Consider the following 21,474-nt stretch of genomic DNA (forward strand, 5'->3'; position numbering starts at 1 on the left):
TTAACATATCTAGGTGACAGAGATAGTAAGTGGATGGAACTAGGATTCAACTTCAGATCATTCTGACCCTAGAGTTCTGTCCTTTTTCTTCTTCTTCCTTTTTTTAAAAATAGTAGTTTGTATCTGTTACCCCCAAACTCCTAACTTATCCCTACCCCACCCCTTTTCCCCTTTAATAACCACAAGTTTGTTTCTTATGTCTGTGAGTCTGTTTCTGTTTTGTAAATAAGTTCATTTGTATCATGCTTTAGATTCCACATATAAGTGATATCATATGGTATTTGTCTTCCTCTGTCTGACTTACTTCACTTATTATGATAATCTCTAGCTCCACCCATGTTCCTCTTCCTTTAATACAGTGACATGCAAACTGAATTTTGCTGATGATGAATTTAAGTTGTATTACTGATAAACTGGGTGAAAATTTATCAAATTAACAATAGGATATACTCATCAGGAAAAAGGTATTGGATCTTAGAGTACATTTTTGGGGGTCCTTTATTACAAGCAAAATTAAAATCATATGTTTTCTATAGTTAATTTGGTGAAATCAGCTATGCAAGTGGAAGATATCCATCAGCCCCAGATTTTAAAAGAACACCATATGCAATTAAAAATGGTAAAAAGCAAAAAATAAAGTTAAACAACTTAAACAAAATAAATTATTTTATGTTCCTGTTTTCCCTTTAGAGCAACGAATTTTGTAGATATAGGTATTAAATGTAGGAACTTTGGATTAGTTTGGATACAATTAATAATTAAAATTTGATCTATTCAGAACACTGGAGATTTTTTTTTAAAGTTGGTGGTAGGAACAAGGAGAGTTTATAGGTAATTTTAATGACTACATTTGAAATTTAATTATAAAAGCAAATTCTACAGAAAGAAAATATCATTTAGATTAAGGAAAAGATTATACGGCTTACATGTGTGATAAACATACATACAATTAGAACATACTGGCAAATACTACAGCTTTCTGTTAATTTTGCAGAAAGGTTAAAACACCATATATCCATACACTTTCCACTAATTCTCTTATATGGGTCACCAGCCTCTTCTGCCAATGTATTTTCTACATTGGCATTTAAGCATAACGATATAATGATTATGATCATGGTCTCTGGACTCAGTCTGCTTGAGTTCAAATCATAGTTCTACCACTTTCCAGCTGAGTGGCATCAGGTACATTACTTTACTTCTCTGCACCTATGTTTCTCATGTATAACATGGATAATAACAGTACTTATCTCCCAGGACTGTTAAGAGGATTAAATGAGTTAATATGTATAACATACTTGGAACAGTTCTTGGCTCAACAAAATGTTAGCTATTCTTCTTCTTCTACCTCTTATCTTAAAAAACACCCCCAATTATCACTGTAGCTTATCAACTGATAACTAAATAAATATTTAGTTCAAACCGTTTGGGGACTTGTTATCTCCTTGTAAAGTCTGTCCAGCAGTGAACTTTTATGTGATCCATATGAACGGTGACAATCTTCTCTCTTTAGTTTTGGATGTTGATGTAAACATCAATAAGGGAATTCCAGAAAAATGAAAGGCAGAGAAGATGGCCAATATGTAACCAATAACATTTTCAATCCCTAATTATTGCAATTAAGGTAAAGGTGGAGCCAAACTCTAACAAAAACATGATTATTATCAATACAGAACATAATCTATAAAATATGATCTGAACATGGAGAAACACAGGAACTATGCCCTACCCATTGGCTACCAACCAGATGAGAGCATACTGTTTCACATCACCAGGATCCAGGAGCACCCCTAGAAATAAAAGCTGTTACTATGATAATCAGCTGCAGCCATATTACTGAACTTTGCTTAGCTGTGTTGGCCAAACACAGACAGAGCATGCATATTCCTAGTCTCAGTTTTATCTTTATGTGACTTCATAGGAATTATGGGAACTGACATCAGTACTACAATTTATTCCCAGAAAGGTCATGGAAATGACCTTCTAAAATATTTAGAATCTCTGACTGACGAAAAGACATCTTGTGGTGATATCAAAAATCCATCTCACTAGGTTTAGTGTTCAATTAAAAGCCATCTTCAGAAAAATCTTAACTATGTTCACAAAGCAGCATATTCTTACCTTAGCTAATGAGTCTATAATAAGGTACAATCCAAGCCTCTGTCACATCTTCTTCTGTGATACACTGGTCAAGTACTGGATGGATGGCTCTTCATTCATAACTAAAGAGACATTTTTTAGCAAAGGGATCTGGATTGGTCTAGTGAGGCTAGGTCAGAAGACCCTAGGATCCTATACCATTATTCAGGAAATTCTGAAAAATGCCAGCCATCATGTGTCCCAAGAGTTTTATCACAAAACTCCCAGTTTCCTCAAATCCAGCACTTATTTTTGTTATTGGGCCTTGGCTACTGTTATGGGCTGAACTGTGTTCCCCCAAAATTCATGTCAAAGCCCTAATCCCCAGTACCTCAGAATGTGACCATATTTGGAGATGCCTATAAAGAGGTGATTAAGTTAAAATGAGGCCATCAGGATGAGCCCTAATCCAACCTGACTGTCCTTATAAGAGGAACTCTGATACACAGAGACACCAGGGATGCACGTGCACAAAAGGATGTTTATACGAAGAGGCAGCAAGAGGGCAGCCATCTGCAAGCCAAGGAGAGAGGCCTCAGAGGAAGCTAACCCAGCCAGCACATTGATCTTGGACTTCAGCCTCCAGAACTGTGAGAAAGCAAATTTCAGTTGTTTATGCCACCCAAGTCTGTGGTATTTCCTTATGGCAGCCCTAGCAAATGAATACAACTGACATTCCTAAATACTGGGGTCTCAGCTTTGAGGAGCCATGGACCTCAAGGTTAGAAGCAAGATGGACCACTTCCCATAACGTGAGACCGCTGTGGAATTCACTGAGTAGTTAGCTGCCAAATAACTACTTTGCTTTGCTTCATAGCATTATGCTTCTTGCTAAAAGATAACCTTACTACTCGAGACGGTGCTGCTGGAGGCCAGTTCCAGGCGTAGTACTAACAATGTACTCAAAGGGGCCAGAGGTATGAAAAACCAACTCATTTCTCTTCTACTTAGTTTTGAGGCCCCTATCGGGCTCAACGATGTCTTCACAATCTAGAGCTTCATAACTAGGTCTTCAGTGAGTCCTATGCCCACTATATGCCAGCTAAATCTGCATAATACTCAATCACAGTTCCTCCTAAAATTTTATGAATGTTATTTCCTAGCTGATTAATCACACCTCACTACCAGGTACCTACTATCTTTCCATTGTAACATGGCAAATAAGACCTCTCTAGATCACAAGGAAGGGGCAGAGCCAAGATATGAGCTCATAGTGAAAGAAACAGAAGACTGAGTTATCTTGTGCTCCCACCATTTAGTGCTGTAAGATCTCAATATATCCAGCTGGGGCTGAGACACTATTACTGCCTTATTAGAAACACACCTCACTATATATAGACATTGATAATAGATCAAAAACATTAGAGAAATGTTCTATTTAGAATAAACCTGAGGAAAAAAAATTGAACATAAAATACCTCTTTTGTAATACAAATACATTTAACTAATCAACACTGAAAGAGCTTTTAAAATGCATTAGACTTTTTATAAAAAGAAGGCAAACCAAATCAGGAGATACCACCTCACACCCATTAGGATGGTTATTTTTAAAAACACAGACAATAACAGGTACTGATGAGGATGTGGAGAAAATGGAAGCCTAGTGCACTGTTGGTGAGAATGTAAGATGGTACAACTGCTATGGAAAACAGTATGTGGTTCCTCAAAATAATTAAAAAATAGAATTACCACATAATCCAGCAGTTCAACTTCTGGGTATGTACCCAAAAGAACTGAAAGCAAGGACTCAAAGAGATATCGGTACATCTTTGTTCACAGCAGCGTTACTCATAATGGCCAAGGAGTAGAAGCAACCTAAGTGTCCACCAACAGATGAATGGATAAACAAAATGTGGCATATATGTGGAACATTACTGAGCTTTAAAAAGGAAATTCTGGCTACAACAGGCTGTAACATGGATGAACTTTGAAAACATTGTATTAAGTGAAATAAGCCTGTCACAAAAGGACAAATGCTGTATGATTCCATTTATAAGAGGGCAAATCCTAGCAGAAAGGCCTTTTTGAGGAAACAGAAGACTTTAGAATTATTGCAGTGAAGGGGTCAAGAATAACTTCATGTACTGTTATTACAAAATCACTGTCTTTGCTGTAACTCTGATGTTTATTATAAATGGTTTTATCTTTTCATATATTGATATTATCTAAGAAACATTTACACTGACTTGACTGTTTTCTCAAGGAAATCTGGAACACAGTCTCTTCCCCTGGCCTCATGACCTCCCGGAGTTTCACAACATCCTTCTGCCACCCCCGCTCGGCCTACTGATGTTTAACGTCTGCCCCCACACTCTCATGAAACTGCCACCAACAAATTCACCAACGACTTCTATGTTGCTCAATCTAACAGCCTTTTTTTTTTTGGCCTCTCAGTAGTAACAAGACACTGTTAAAGATTCCTTCTTTTTTGGAACTCCTTCCTTCCTTGATTTTTTTTTTTTTTTTTTTTTTTTAACTTGGCCGAACCACGAGACTGGCAGGATCTTAGTTCCCCGACTGGGGATGGAACCCAGGCCCCAGCAGTGGAAGTGCCAAGTCCTAACCACTGGACAGCCAGAGAATTTCCAGATATTTGTGTTGCCAGTCTCTGGAACTTTTCAGTCTATCTTTCTGCTAAATCAACTTCAGTCTGCTTTTACAGATCTGTAATAATAAATTGGGCTAATCCACCCTTGCTACATAGGCATGGCCAATTTAAAAAGGCACGAGCACTCCAGCACTGTTCAAACAAGAATGTTTTGGATCTTTTCATCCTGTTTCCTCCCTTGTCCTTTGTTCTCTACTCATTTCCGATGTGTTCCAGGCTTCTTTCTTATGCGTTTTTACCTCAAATTTCTAGCATCACATTTGCCCCTTGGGCTTAAGGATAGTTTCACATATCTTTATTATCCCTCTGGTACTACCTAAGATACCATGTGCACTCTTCCTCTAAAATAAATAACCATTGTTTTCCTTTCTCTTCTCAATCTTAGAAATACTGTTTCCAATCCAACTATGCATCGTAAATTCTAAAGCATTTCTAAAATACATATCTAATCCATTACAAAGTAAAAAATGTAAGCAAATGACACATTTTAAACTGCATGAAAACAACAAATTTACCTATTTTTTTTCTATGAATAACCCACTGTGTTGGTACATGGATGCTAACTTAATCTTGACCTAGTCTGACCATTCCATAGGATGGAACTTTTTATTCCAGCTTTAAGATAGGTCTTAACCGCTCTTCCAAACTGCATGGGGCTGACTGTCAGCAATATCACCCAGATACAGTTTTCTTTCATGCTTTTGTTACCCCAGTTGTTTCATTTGTTAACATCTGTCTCTTGAGACAAGACCATCTACCAATGGAAACCTTTTTTGGGATATTCATTTCAACCAAGGTAACTGGACTCATTCTCCTCCCAGAAAAATGAAAGGTAGAAAAGACAAATTTGGAAAAACAAAGAAGGAAAATTTCCCTCTAAGGCAAAAATATTTTGTATTTTTTTGATCAGTCATTTAATATTCTTTTAAATTAAACTTAGAAGTTTTCTAAAGTTTTCTAAAAAATACCTCTGGAATATAACTAACTTTAAAGTAATTTTTTCAGTCAGAAAGTTTAGTGTATTTAAAAAGTGAGCCCTCTAGAATCAGACCAATTTCAATAAGTCATTCTGCCAAGTATAAACTGTGTGACCTTGGGGAATGATATAATGCCTGTGATCCTACTTCCCCATGTGTAAAATGGGTGTGATAGTGAAAGCCTGCCCCCCACAGGCTTAAAAAACCCTTCCTGAAACCATGCCCCATAGGTTTAATAGAAACTGGTGACTAACAGAAGTTCTTGAGCTTGTCTTACAGAAGAGCAGATAAGGGAACAGCTTGTTAAAAACCCCTCTGCTCATAATACAACAAAACTGGCTGAAACTGTGTGGAACCAATGGGGCCAATCAGAGCTTGCGCAGAAGAGACTTGTTTGTCCAGGGGATGACCTTTCCACGTCAGAGGGTCAAAAACTCTATCTTCAGAGCATGCTAATGCTGCCATTTTCTGAACATGCATCCCATGAAGAAGCACATAATTCAGATACAGCTGAGCAAAGCAGCAGTTACCGCACCTTTTTCCTACCTCCAGTCACCTTCCCCTGTACTTCTGACCACCCTATACGCTTTGCTCATAAATATCCCAAGCCCCCCAGCCTTCAGGGAGGTGGATCTGAAATCTGTTCTCCCGTCTCCTCACTTGGCTGCCTCGTAAATAAATTCTTTCTCTGTTGCAAACCTTGACATCTCAGCATTTGGCTCGTTATGAGAAAGGCAAATGAGCCTGGTTCGGTAACAATAGCATCTCTTGAGAGGGTTATTGTATGAATTAAATAAGATCACATAGGTAAAGAGCTTTACCTATGTACAGTGACTGGGACATACTAACTATTTAATAAATGTTATTTATTCATTTATTACTATTATCAAATAGTACTGGGTTCAAAGCAACATGCAAGATATCTCGGGAATACCAAGGATATAAGGTATTGATCCTACCTCATGGAGTTCACAATTTAGGAGCAGAGATAAAATGTCTGCAAATAATTATAATGGGAGGCAACATGTGCTAAGAACCTTAAGGGTTCAATACAAACAAACTGTAAAGTCTGTCTGTAGTAGGTGGCTTCTGAATTGGGATTGGACAAATGGATAAAACTTTGAAAAATACATGTAGATTAAGAGGTCACTCCAAGCTCTGAGAAGATATTGTGTCAAGGTTCAGAATTACGAAAACATAAGGCCTGCCTTGAAAACCACAAAAAAATTAATTTGGCTTAACTACAAAGTAGTCTAGAGGACTATAAGACTAAAAAGGTATGTTAGGACCAAGCAGTCAAAAGCCTTGTCTGACAAATTGGAAAGGCTGTATTTGAACCAGAGGGGAATAAGAGAAAATAAATGTTTTTGAACAAAGGAAAGAAATGAAATCATAAAATATGATTTAAGGAGTTTAAGGAACTGTCAAAGGAGCCTAAAGGCAAGGAGACCTATTAGAAGATTATCACAATAGTCCAGGCATTAAGGAGTTAATGCTGGAACCAGAAGTTCTGTTAACAGTAGGAAAAAAGGGTACTAATATGGAAATGTAGTAGAGGGATTATCAACAGGATCAGTTATGGAATACACAGTAATCTAAGGTAATGCTGCATCTGAACAAGAGCAGTATAAGAATGATCCTATAGTTAGTCCACACAGAGAGTATGGTTTCCAAAGAGTGTAAACCTCCACAATTTAGAACCAAGGCAAAAAAATTTTTTTTTCTGAAATATAAATCAGTAAGAATAATAACAACAAAACAACAGCAATAGTAATAATTTATATACTATTTGTCAGGTACTGTTCTAAATTGTCCTAAGTCCTTTACATATAGTAATTCACTTCCTCATTAATCCTGTGAGAAGATACTTTTACTTCTCCATTTTTGAGAAAATGGAGGACAAAGGTTTTAAGTAACTTGCTCCAGGTCAAAAACCTAGGAAGTAATAGAGCAGTGATATGAACCCAGGGAAGATGGCTTTACGACCACTTTCCTACCCAGTATACAAAGTGCCTCTAGATATGTAACACATGAGATTAATACCAACCCTAAGAGATGGTGTGCAAACATGCTGCTGATAGACCTTAGTAATCAGCCAATTCTAATCAAAGTCATCAAGATAGCACCTTAGGGAAATAGGAATGTAATTTAAGCAATGTAAATAACACTGAAATCTGACCAGTTGTGTTTTGACATTTTCAGATAACTATTAGTTGACACAATTGACAAAAAGTAGTAGTTTGCACAGAGCTTAGAAAAGGGGATTAAAGAAAAAGAATATCCCTGTATAGGGGAAAGGCTGACCTATTTGGCAAATAAAATTCCAGAGAAGAAAAGAGATTACTTTAGCTTGAGGTCAACATCCCCAGCAGTCAGCAAGAAAACTTGGTAGTAATCTAGTTTGCAGCGTAAACTTTCCTCTAGGAGTCACTTCATTTATAAATATTTCAGTTCAGCTGGCAGTTACTGATTTCAATGTAAATAAATAAATGGGCATTCTGATATATCAGCTTGCTTCTAAGTTTGGTTACTGCTGAGTCTGGTAAGTTTTCAGTAAACTGGTAAAATAAAATTCCTAAACTTACAAATTTGAGGATGAACTCTTCCAAAAGCATGAAATCATGGTGTTAAGATCCAGGTGACCAGGCAGTTTCTTTCTCTTTATTTCTGTACTAATTGATTACTCATTATACATTAACTCCTGGGTGAGGTGGGGATATATCAAAAACCAAAACAAAGAGTTCTTGTCCTTATAGAGCTTACAGGCTAGTCTCACTTTAAAACAGGTAGCATAAGCAAAAGTATAGACAAGAGAGTGTCTACACTAATTAATTTTGATTGTCCTTGAAGATAATGAGCTAACTGAGGTAAAAGACATGGAAAGAAGAATTTTCACTCACTGTATATTCTTTTTCACCTAATGAATTATTTTTAAGCAATGTGAGGGCATTATATATTTTTAATGATTAAATAAAATTATTAAAAATTGGTAAAAATAATTAATGAATCAGAAAATAAATTTGAAGAATTATTCAGAATACAGCACAGAGGGATAAAAGAGATGGAAAAAAGGAGTCAAGAGATACGGCTGACAGAATGAGGAGAGTCAGCAATAGGAATTCCAAAACAAGAGAATTACGGAGAATGAGGGGGAGAATAATTGAAGAGATAATAATTGAGAATTTCCAGAGTTAAAGATAAGAGTCTTCAGATTGAAGAAAACACACCACATCTCAAGAAAGATAAATAAAACAAAACCTATACTAGACATCTTGTGATAAAATTACCAAACATAAACGTTACAGAAGAAAATCTTGAAAGCATTCCAGGGTGGGACGGGGGTGGGAGGAGAGACAGATTACCAGCTAAGAAAAAAGCAGTATGCTGACAGCTGACTACTCATTTCCAGGAAGATATAAGATAATGAAATTACATCTTCAAAGTGTCTAGGGAGGGACTTCCCTGGTGGTCCAATGGCTAAGACTCCACATTCCCAATGCAGGGGGCCCGGGTTCGATCCCTGGTCAGGGAACTAGACCCTGTATGCCGCAACTAAAATGATCCCGCATGCCACAACTAAGACCCGGCATAGCCAAATAAATAAATAAATATTTTTTAAAAAGTGCCTAGGGAAAATAACTGTCAACCTACAATCTACACACAGTTAAGTATCAATCAAGAATGAAAGCAAAACAACACTTTCAGTCAGAAAGGCAATGTCATTACAGGCAACAGAGCTTCCACCTGTTACTTTGGGATGATCTTGGAAACCAGCCTTCAGTCTATGAGGAAGCCCAGGCTACATGGAGATGCTACATGTTTGTGTTCTAGCCGACAGCCAGCCTTTGAGATGACTCCAGACACCATCTGACCACAACCACACAAGAGTAGTTCTCAAGTGAGAACTACCCACATGTGTCCAGTCAAGCCCTGGAACCATTAGAGAAAATAAATAATTGACTGCTATTGTTTTAAGCTAGTAAGTTCTGGGATTTAGCAATAGGTGACCCAGAACATGAGGACTGAGGAAGGGAAAAAACCATCAACTACATAAACTGCAAAGTATGAAATTACTTTTGCAGCTAATCTTTTGATTGGTTCAGCACGAGGAATTGTTGAACTCCTTTTGTCTATTTTTTTTCCTTTTGCTTAGTCATATATTCATTAGCCTTTTAGTGAAGGTTCCTTCTATAAAGTCCTATGGTATCTTAGTTGAACTAAGAGAGAATATTTTCCATATCTCAGCATGAGAAGAGAAATCAGTACCTCTGTTGGTGGTAGACAGATATGATCGTGGCAGCAGGAGCCAATCACCCCTGAGCCCAGGTAAGACATAGACCTGAGATGGAGTGTAGAAATCCATAAGGAGTAGGTGTATAAACAATGGCCCCTTCCTACATCAGTCATTCTGTCACAGAGGTATCTAAGTTGAAGAACTGGCAGTTAAATTTCTGAACATGGAGTTCTATTTTAAGTGACTTTTCAATGGAAAGTTGAAAACACATAGGTATGAAAAATGCATTGGCTCAGGTTATAATAAAATTTCTGTACCTTCTTTGAAAATTTACACATTTATGAAAGAAAATTAATTCCTGATTAAAGGTTCTGAAAATAAGTTGGATTTTCTTCGTTTTGTTTGAGAACAGATGGTTGCTTGTACATTAGGTCCTAAGCCTATATATGTAAAGGAAGCATAACAATTACACCTTAATTGAATGGAACACTAGACTGAAGAATGTTTCTACTTCTATACACAAAATATTTTATAGGATCACATCCACTTCTTGTAATTGTTTACAACTATTTCCAAGCAATCTAGAGGAACTGTTGACTTTTTAAAAATAAGTACAGTAATCATGTAATATTGTGCTCCTATGGTACAGAGGGCACCAAGATACAGAAAATTTCAAAATTCATTAAAAACCCTCCTCTTTTTTGCCCCTCCAGATATTACCACTTTCTCCCCTTTGCTCTTCCAGTCCTTCCAATAGCACTGAAATTAAGTTTGTATATTAAATTTTGTTTGAAATACCTAGAGTGGCTTCTGTTTTCCTGACTCAGCAATGACTGAAACAGTACTTGTTAACAGAAGTTATTTGGTTTAATTGTGGAGAAACCACTACCACTTCCCTTGATTCTTGGATCTACATTCTGACTAAGGGAGAAACAGCATCATATACAGCATTATCTAGAACAGCACCCTAACTTCACAGGTTTACAGCTGGTATGGAAAATAAGTCTTTTACAGTGTTTTACCAAGCCAGTTCCTTAGATTAGTATATGATAAAGCCAGCGAATTCCATGTAACCATAGTTGTACTTCTTTTGCTATAAAATTAGTTTTTTAGCTGTATGGGTTATAAAGGCAGTAACCAGCAAATCCCTTAAATCAACAGATGGAGTTGCTGATAGAAGCACTGCAGTAAGAGAAGTTAATTCCATATTTAAAAGAGGTGTCTATTCCAGTGAGGACAAATCACTGCCTCCTTCATGATGGAAGGGGTCTGAATCACTGCCACTAGTGGCTTGATGGTACCCTAGGGAATGGTGCCTTATAGACTGCTTAGCATTTGCCTCAGCTGTTGGCAGTTTGGGCTCTCAGCAGTGGTAGCATCCGGAGCAGCCTTCTAAGGGGAAGTCCCACGTTTGAGCTCATGTTATCCAGGCTGCTATTTATTGTCCCTTTGCATATGAGATCACTGACCAAACACTGGGGTGGCTAGGGGAAGAGGGTGACTGACATCCACAGGACAGCTGATCTTGTCCATTTGACTACTGAGAGTCTCCACTGCAGTGGGTAGTCTTTGACGAGTATTCACATGGGACACATGTGCCCATTACAAGATGCCCATCCACACATCTCTCCTCTAGACTTTCCTGTCACCAATCCTCAAATTCTGTTTTTTCCAAGTTTCCAAACAAACCAGTAGTCACTGCTTATTAATCAAAGTAGATCTGTTTCCCTGATCATTTCTCCAACTACAGTGAAATTTTAGGTCCCCGGAGATTAGTATTAACTCAGAGTCAGTATCTAGTAACCCCCCAAAAGGTCTGAGTATTTCACTTTTTCTAGGATAGAGTCACCCTAGTAAGTGGATACAAATCCTTTTAAAGAAGACTGATACATTCTTTATACTACCTTACACTCCAACGCTGTACAAAAGTACTCACACTTTTTCATCTACGTTATCAAGAGTTTAAATAAAATCTGCATAAATTACTATCTTTAATATAAAAATATACTTTTGATGATTTTACTTATTTGTCTTAGCTCAACAATCAAGTTGGGGAAAATATATAGCTATGTGCTGGCAAAACATAATCTATCTTAATGTTAGCAAAAAAGAAACATTAATTGGAAAATCTACAACTTATAGTTCCAGTTACATTATTACTAATGGTTAAGTATATGTTGATTCTTGAAGGTTTATTATGCCTTATTGACAAGGATTGGACCATCAAAATGTAACATAATTCCAGGGGTTTCTGATGTATAATAAATGTTTACTGAGTTATCTTCTAGGGAGAAAACATTGTCCTGAGTTGGACTCAACCTTTTATATTACTAGAAACAGCCTTGAGAACATTGATTGCATCACTTCTCACTATGGGCAGATGGTTGGTCTACTACAGTGTTAAAAGTTCTTTAGAGGCACAAGAAGATATTTCTCAAAATAGATGAGACTAATCCTAGAGTCTAGGGTACACTCTAATGTTAAACCTTTTGTACAACTACTCTGTAAGAAGGAATTAGAACTGATCATCTGGCTTTATCCATGTATTTATTATATACTTATTATTTAAGTTAAAATTATTATGATAGAGCGCTTGTTGAGCACCTTTGATCCCCCCACCCCATTTCATTTATTTTACTGATGTCTAACCCCACTGATTTAGTCAGTCATTCATCCCATCTGCTTCTCTGAAAAATGTAGTGTTTGGTAGTTTTAGAATTTCTTAGGGTGACTTAATAGCAGGGATAGCAGGGAATTTTAGTTAAATTATCAGATCAATAAATCATTAGGCAGAAATAATCAGCTACAAAAGAAAAATTTTAAAGTATTGATTTTAAATAAAAACAATTCTATAAACAAAGTAAAATATTTGTTATCTTCAAGAAGTAATCTTCATTTATATTTGATTATTTGATTCTGGTGTGATCAAGAAGTTTATGATGGGAAATATTTAACTCCATCACCAAAACTGGATTTTACTGACTAAAACAAAAGAACACCAACACTTAGAAATGCTTTAGGGGTAGCAGGAATAACTGGCAGCAGAACGCTGACATTTAGGATAAAAATAAAGGTCCTTATTTCCTATTCTTGAATTACAAATGCTAGGAAGCATAGATAAGAGCTTCAAATGTATAAAATGAAATCTAGTTATTCTAAAACGTAAGTCATGTGTGATCTATTACCTTCAGTAGCATTAAAGAGGAATGTTAAAAAAATATCAGCTGTGTCGGATAATTCAGTCAGATTAATATGTGGATGCCTAATATTTTGTCAGCTAATTTAATATAAATTTTATTATGTATTACATACATTTGATATAAATGTTACGTTAAAGCTGTGTTTATCAAACTGTAATATAGATACCATAAAAAGCTTTTATTGTCTATATTTTATATACATTATATGTCTTATATAAGAAACACCTGCTTATATTCCTTAAGTCTCAATCACTTCCATTACATCTCATCTTTCCTTCTACTAACCCTAATTTAGATAGTTGATATACAGAGATCAGAATTAAGCAATTAAGGATAACATGGGACCACAAGAGCCATTTGGGCAAATTACTAGAGGCTCCATCATCTGTTCTAGACACAAATACCTTTTTTATCTCCTCAATCTCTTTGTTCCAGTCTTTCTTCTTCCTCTCCCATTGCGGAGCACAGGCTCCGGACGCGCAGGCTCAGCGGCCATGGCTCATGGGCCCAGCCGCTCCGCGGCATGTGGAATCTTCCCGGACCGGGGCACAATCCCGTGTCCCCTGCATTGGCAGGCGGACTCTCAACCACTGCGCCACCAGGGAAGCCCCCTCCTGATTTTCTTATTCTTTACCCTTTCATAGCTTGCGCTTCTCTCTTCTGTATCTTTTTTGGAACCTCTATATTACCTATTGATCTAATGTCATAATGTAGTACTATTAGCAGCATTCAGCCCTATAAGAAGTTGCCCTCCACCAGATAGACTATAAAAGACTCATTCAACCATTCAACACACCTCCCCTGCTTTTTTTTTTAACCATCTACTATGTGTCATACAGGTATAAATCTAGGTATAGAAAAGTAAAATGAAGAAAAGTAAGCAAAGTTCCTGCCCTAAAAGTGGTCAAAGTCTTAGGGAGCTGATTATGAAATAAATTATGAAAAAGGTCTAAAATGATGGCATGGAGGGTGAAGCAACTAAACCTTTTCATTTTAAAATAAAAGGTTGTATTATTTTCTCTTACTCAACATAGTGACTGATATACAGGACATGGGGTATATGAAAAATCTGATAAAGAGATGCAGTGGTATCTGTGGAAACCCTAATGGGGGAGGGAAGGTGAAGTCTAATTATCTAAGGGTAGAAAGGCCAAGCCTCAAAGAAAGTAGGTCAGACCTAAACATGGATAAACCTCTCTAACCTAGACAAGGAAAATTTTTTATCAACGGCGGAACATTTGCACACTGCAATGAGTCAAGATGCTAAAAAGCCACTAATTTTAACGTCTTTATTTTCTACATCTTTCATAAAAACTTTTGTTTCAACAATTAACTTCATCTATAAAACAGCCTAAAGAGTGTTATCTTTGTGTCAACCGAAGGATGACCTTCCCTAAATAACCTTTCTAAAATCTCAAGAGGTCAGCTATCAAAACATACAATATTAAGTTAATATTCTCTCAAATGCGAACTCCACACTCTTTGAAGCTACTAATTCATTAGTAGATATAAAAAACTGCTGTGATTATAGGATTCCTTTTCCCAGGAATTATGTATGGTTATACCAGTATATATTTCGTTCTTATGTTAAAATGGGGTAAGAGAGTAATAGGGAAATTCTTTCTTGTGAGACTTAATAAGAATTTATATATGTAAATAACACACACACGTAAAAATCCCCAGTTTCATGATTATAATTGTTTTGTTTTAGAAAACCAGCTCTATAAGATATTTCAAACCAAAGCCACAGAAATGTAACAGAGGTTACAAAGGTTTTGAAGATTACTAAAAGCATTTGAAGATGACAAAACTTAATCATCTTCCTTTCCTAAATTCAAGCAGAAGTCCCATTTTCCAAAATCATGTACTATGATCACAAATGAATGTCCACTCAGAATATGACTGTGTCCAAGGCACCATTTAGCACTCAGTCTATATTTAAAAATAATCAAACCAAATATGACAGCTAGAGAAAAAAATCATCTAAGCTTAAGAGATAAAAATTAATTAATTAAACTTGAGATATCCCCTCATATAAAAAAAGCTCCCTCCCCAAAAAAATGTGCCAAGTTATTGATAACTCCCCCATAAGATTCAAAATATGAAATTGAGAAAACATTATTTTAACCACTTCATCCAAGGCTACTTGAGCTGGAAATCTAGAGTTCATGAAATTGACACAGAAATACAAAGTTTTACATATTAAACCAAGTGATAAAATGAATATACACACTTAAGCATGGTCTAGTTATAGTTTTGGATTCAAATGCTACAATTTGCGTTTTTTTCTTTTTAATAATTTCAATCTTATTTTATAAAGGTGAAACACACAAACATGATTATAAAACGTAGGCAGACTGCAATTTCCTACCCTCACTCTTCCCCTTTCCTCTCCTCTGCTTCTAAACCAGGCAGCTCATAATCTACTTCACAGACACAAAAACATACATTCATGGTTGTTGTGAGTATTATCTTTCAGGTTGAAGCTGCACACATTCATAGTATGCCTCAGATTTGGATTACATGACCTGTTTAGTTAACTTTGTAGATATGTCAATCTAAGCACAAGACATTTAATGTTTTTTGATTAATGTACAAGTAGAAGTTTTCTTAGTTTTAGAATTTGCCATAGGACTCTCCGATTAATTTTTCACTCCAAATGAAGCTTTATAATCTTTATATACTAAACAAAAGGTTTTTGTGATCTTGAGAGTAACCTGATCAATCTAGACATAAGTTCACTGAAGTGTAATATGAGACTAGATTGTACTGCCCTAAAAAATAAATCTTAAAGCACTTTTGTTTACATGGAAAGAGTACTGACTAGTTCACTAGTGTTTAGATAAGAAAACCATTAACAAAAGTGTTCAAATTAATCCTGTATATGTATAAAAGGAAAGATAAGAGAGAAGCAATCTCTAAACCAATAGCAAATAAGTTCACTCTCCTACCCAAGAAGAAAGTGTGCAGAAAGTATAGAAATCAGCAATATTCCCATCCCATTTTCAACTTTTACCAAATTAGGTATTCTGTTCCTAATTGTATAACTGTGTGAACAACTGTCACATCAATATTTTCAATCTTAACTTATGACAATCATGTTTAGGCCCCTATTAAAATTGAAATAACACACTTTTAAACATTTCAAATTTAACATATCAGCTTTAAAGAGAAAATAAAGACTAACGCTTGTAAATATGTTACAGTTTAAAAAGTATCTTCATACACATCATGTGAAGAAGAGATGAGTATTCTCACTTACTAAGGAAAGAAACTGTAGCTTAGAGAGGGTAGATGACATGCCTGAAGTCAGCTACAATGGGAAAGATCTGAACTAGAAGCCCAAACTCTTAGTTCAACAAACACATTTTCATTCACTTCTTTAACTGAAGGACCCAGTTAACAGGTCATCTATTATTGATTCCTAATGTAACACTATAAATCATCTGCTATAATAAAAAGAAATAGAGTTGACATATATTCACTGAGCATGCATCTCAAAACTAAATGAAACTATTTCATTTTAGTAAGCGTCCAAAATACTAATGAATTTGTAGTCACTACAAATTTGAGTGTATTTTTCAACGTTTAAAAATCCACTCATAGTTAGCCAACCTCCAATTTTTTAACTGAACTTACTTTAACATGACTGGTTTTTTTCTGCGGTACGTGGGCCTCTCACTGTTGTGGCCTCTCCTGTTGCGGAGCACAGGCTCCGGACGCGCAGGCTCAGCGGCCACGGCTCACGGGCCCAGCCACTCTGCGGCATGTGGGATCCTCCCGGACCGGGGCACGAACCCGTGTCCCCTGCATTGGCAGGCAGACTCTCAACCACTGCGCCACCAGGGAAGCCCCAACATGACTGTTTTTTAAAGGATTTTAAGACCACATATTCACTTGACAAAACAATATATATTAACTTTTACTATATTTTTTCAAATGTCCACTGTTTGAAGGTTTAAAAAAAACTTGCGATTTTAGTAGTTTCCATTGATTAATGAATGCTTAAACGGGCAAACTTTTTAATCATAATGCCCTCTGCTGGTAACTCAAGAGGCTCTACTATATTTATTACAGGAGGTTGGATTAATTTCTTTAACTGTGGTCCCCCACCAACTGCATATAAATCTCTTGGAAAGCCTGTTAAAAATACAACTTCCCTCCTCTATAAAATACCTACAGATACTGTGATTTCAGTAAATCTGGGATAAGATCTAGAACTCTTATCTTCCCCAACAAATAAGCAGAGAATCGCTGGTTTGGTTAGTTATACCAACACCCGACTTTCAAAGCACAATAACTTTATGAAAAGCTCTGGGAAGGCATTATTATGCCTCTTTTATAGATGAAGACTGAGGCTCAAGACAATTTACTCCAGGTCACATTATAAAAAGTAGCAGAACAACTAACATTTTCTTATTCCTGGAGGTATGTACACTTACAGGAAAGATTAACAAAACTGAATCAGACTTAAAATTCAAGTATTTACTTCCTTAGATACAGTTTATGAAAGCAGTACATGCTATACTTTCTCAACCATGACTCCACATGAGACTCACCAAAGGAGTTTATAAAAATGCATACACCCAGGTCCCACCCCCAGAGAATCAGATTGAATAGGTTTAAGGCAGCACCCAGCCATTGTTCTCTCTTTTTTTTTTTTAAGCTCCCAGATGATTAGAATTGGCCACCAGGGCTGAGCACCACTTAGGCCCATGGTGCTCAGCCTTTAGCCTGCACAGAATCACCTGGAGGACACAGGCTGCAAGGCCCTACCCTGAGTTTCTGATTCAGGAGGTCTGGTAGAGTTTGAGAATTTGCATTTTTAACAAGTTCCAGGTGGTGATGATGATGCTAGTTCTGTGCCCACACTCTGAGAACACCTGGTTAAGCATAATGGCTAGTGGTTCTCAACACTGCCTACACGTTAGAATCACCTGGAGAAATTTTTAAAATCCTGACAGCTAGGCACACCCTCAGACCAATTCCATCAGAATCTCTGGGGTTGTGTCGAGGGAACAATATGTTTAAAGCTTCTAAAATTAAGAAGCTTTCTCTACAGCAAAGTCTATAAAAGCTATTAATGGATGTAAAGTGATTTTCTGAGTGGGTAATATAATATGCAATATTTCTGAAGTTTTTGGACCAGAAACACTTCTGTCAAGGCACATAATTGACGGCTCTGGATGTGTGAAATACTAGCCTACAGGATAAAGTGGAAACTGCTTTATGCAGCCTATAAGTCATTCCCCTCCAACCTCGATCCAGTCTCATCTTTTCCCAGACTCTCCCTGGCTCCACTGCCTGTAATCCTATTAAAATATCAATAACTCTTTATTGCAATTATCTGTTTCAATGTGACTGCACTATTTCTACAAGCTCATTGGTGTCAGAGTTTGCATCTCACTTATCTTTGATTCCCCAGAGCCAGCATGATGCCAAGCACAGGCAGTGCTCAATAAACATGTGTTGAGTAACTGAATTCAGACTAATATCCCTACTTTCTGTAGAAAAGGTAATGTGTCAAGCATGGCTTTTATGCAATGCAGCATGCACAACAGCTTTTACATAGCTAACATCAGAACTGAATATTTCTTCTTCATAGAGCTACTCTTGTTTAATATTGCCTTAAATAAAAAAAGAGACTACATGCACTTAGAGATGATACTTAACTTGTCTTGGGATCTGTTACATCTTCAATTCATTAGTAACTTAAGAGTGGCAAAAAGCTTTGGTAATATTTTATTCTAAGAATCATATTAACCAAGTGATCCAAAAAGAGGTACAAATGCTTTGTGCATTAACAACGAGATGAAGTTTCCAAAAACCCGTAAAGAGAAATGAAAACAAAACCAAAAGCTGCTATTGTTTCAAAAATCCAAGTTTTTAAAACATGGACATGCTAAAATCAAATCAGTTTTGATTTTGTTTTTTTAATTTATAAAGAACAGTATTCTTCTGTCAGCAAGCTGCATGCCAATTCAGGTCAAGCAACTTTGGTATATAAAGAAAAAAATTGCAAGATTAAGTTTAGTGTTCTTCTTCAGTGCCACAAAAGAAAACATCTGACTTCACACTACACAGGTGGTGTGGTCCATTCTATACCTTTCTGGAACTATGTTTTCTATATACGTCACAAATATTTAAAATAATCACGTATGTATTAAGTCTCAAAGCATCATAAAACTAGGTTGCTTCTCAAACTTTTTCAGTTTGTGGTACTGTGAGACTGGATTGGATGAAATCAATCATGTTTACAAACATTAACATATATTTGTTTTTAAAGGGCAGTGATAATTACCTTAACACATATTTTTCATTCAGCAAGTAATTACTGAGTGCCCATTATGTGTCAGGCACTGTTCTTGTAGCTATAGTTATGCAATAAAGAAAATAAAGTTCCTTATGAAGCTTATAATCTGGTCTATTTTTTCCTAGAAAGGAAAAAAGTGGAAACATTCGTGTGGTCCAAATTAGAAACAGGGATTCTTTGCAAGGGAGGGAAAGAAGTTAAATCTAAAAGCCATTAGTTTATAAAACTTGCTGGAAGACTCCCAGCAACTCTGAAAAAGCTGATAAACCTAAAAGAAAGATGAAAGTAATAAACTTTAAAATTAGTTAGTATTTACCTCTGAATTCCTTCAAGAATAACCTTAACAGCTTCCATTAACTTTTGAAGATATACAAATGCTTCTTCAAATGATGCTATTTTTGAAGACATCAGAGCTGAATTTGAGCCCAATCTTTGAAACACATCCATGCTAAAACAGAGAAAAAAATGCTCGTAGGTACACATGCATATTTAGTGTAATTCAAGTATTTCGATTTCTAGTGTATAAAATTAGGTAATATTTAAAACTCCTCTCTCATAATGCTAATCTATTTAAATTAGAAATAAAAGACTAACTTGTGAATGTCCAGGCTACCATTCATGCAAAAGATATGGATCAACAACTATACAGGTCTAATCTAAAGTAATACTGTAAAAGCTATGTGAATAATGTTTCACTCTAAGAGACCATAAGAGATGGAAGGAAAGTAATAATATCAATTTATATTCAAGTCAGTACGTAAGTACTGACAGTACTCCTGTACATAAGGATGAAGAAAAAAAATCAGACATCAGATTTAGAGTTTGCTGAAACTGGATGTTATAAGTGTTCATACACTTTACTCTGGTAATTCCAATTTTAGAAATCTATCACATATTAATAATTATTCATAACTGGGTAACAATTAGTAATCACCTAAGTGTTCAACAATTAAAAAAAAGTGTTAATAAATAGTAAATTAGCCACCTGATGAAAGACCAAACAACTATTAAAATGATGCTTATGCCATCTATGAAACAGAAAAATTAAGGTATACAAAACGTACTCAAATAATAACAACCATATAAAAAATCAAAACATATACTGTATGGGCTGAACAGTGTCCCCCCAAAATTCATGTTCACCCACAACTTCAGAATGTGGCCTTATTTAAAATAGGATCTTTGTAATTAGTTAAGTTAAAATGAGGTCATTCTGGATTAGGGTGGGCACTACCCTATGTGAAGACAAAGGCAGAGAGTGGGATGATATATCCACAAATACTGCTGGCAGCTACTAGAAGCTAGGAGACAGTCATGGAATAGATTCTCCCTCAGAACCTCCTAAAAGAACCAACTCTGCAGACACCTGGATTTCAGACTTTCTAGCCTCCAGAACTGAGTGAATAGATTTCTGTTATTTTATTTTTCAATATTTGTTATTGAAGTATAGTTGATTTACAATGTTGTGTTAATTTCTGCTGTACAGCAGTGATTCAGTTATACATATATGTACATTCTTTTTTATATTCTTTTCCATTATGGCTTATCATAGGATATTGAATATAGATCTCTGCTATATCACAGGACTCTGTTGTTTATCCATTCTACATATAAAAGCTTACATCTGCTAACCCCAACCTCTTTAAGGTTGTGCATAGGTGCTCTAATAATAGTTTTATAAAAATTATTTTTTTTATTTTATAAAAACTGTGCATAGGGCCTACCAGATCTTCACATGAGCATCTCTATGTGAAAGGCTCAAACATGAATATGTCGAGAAGTTCTACAGTGACTCTGGTACACAACCAGGCATGGGAAACAATAAAGTAGGCTTTAAAAACTATATACCGATAAAATAATATAAGCATTTTCCACTTACTGAAGTACTATAATGTAAGTCTATTATCCAGAAATCACCAAGAACTCTGTAACATCCAACACAAATGTATGTATATTATAGGTCAGTTCTAAGGTACATAAAGTACTCAAATGTTTTCTAAATG

General features: G+C 36.0%; 1 protein-coding gene across 7 annotated transcripts in view; it reads right to left on the reverse strand.

Moving 5' to 3' along the window:
- SWT1 (SWT1 RNA endoribonuclease homolog) overlaps positions 1-21,474 on the reverse strand; it is a 91,628-nt gene that overhangs the window by 25,025 nt on the left and 45,129 nt on the right. For all 7 annotated transcript variants that reach the window (XR_003794631.1, XR_003794632.1, XM_029230608.1 and 4 more), the window contains one exon: positions 19,788-19,919. Coding sequence is in view for 5 of the 7 variants with exons in the window: in XM_029230608.1 (XP_029086441.1) it covers positions 19,788-19,919 (132 nt within the window). In the remaining 2 variants the exon portion in view is untranslated. The remainder of the gene's footprint in view (positions 1-19,787; positions 19,920-21,474) is intronic.

The sequence above is a fragment of the Monodon monoceros genome, unplaced genomic scaffold (assembly GCF_005190385.1).
Source record: "Monodon monoceros isolate NGI ecotype Baffin Bay Population unplaced genomic scaffold, NGI_Narwhal_1 Super_Scaffold_18, whole genome shotgun sequence".
Lineage (NCBI taxonomy): Eukaryota > Metazoa > Chordata > Mammalia > Artiodactyla > Monodontidae > Monodon > Monodon monoceros.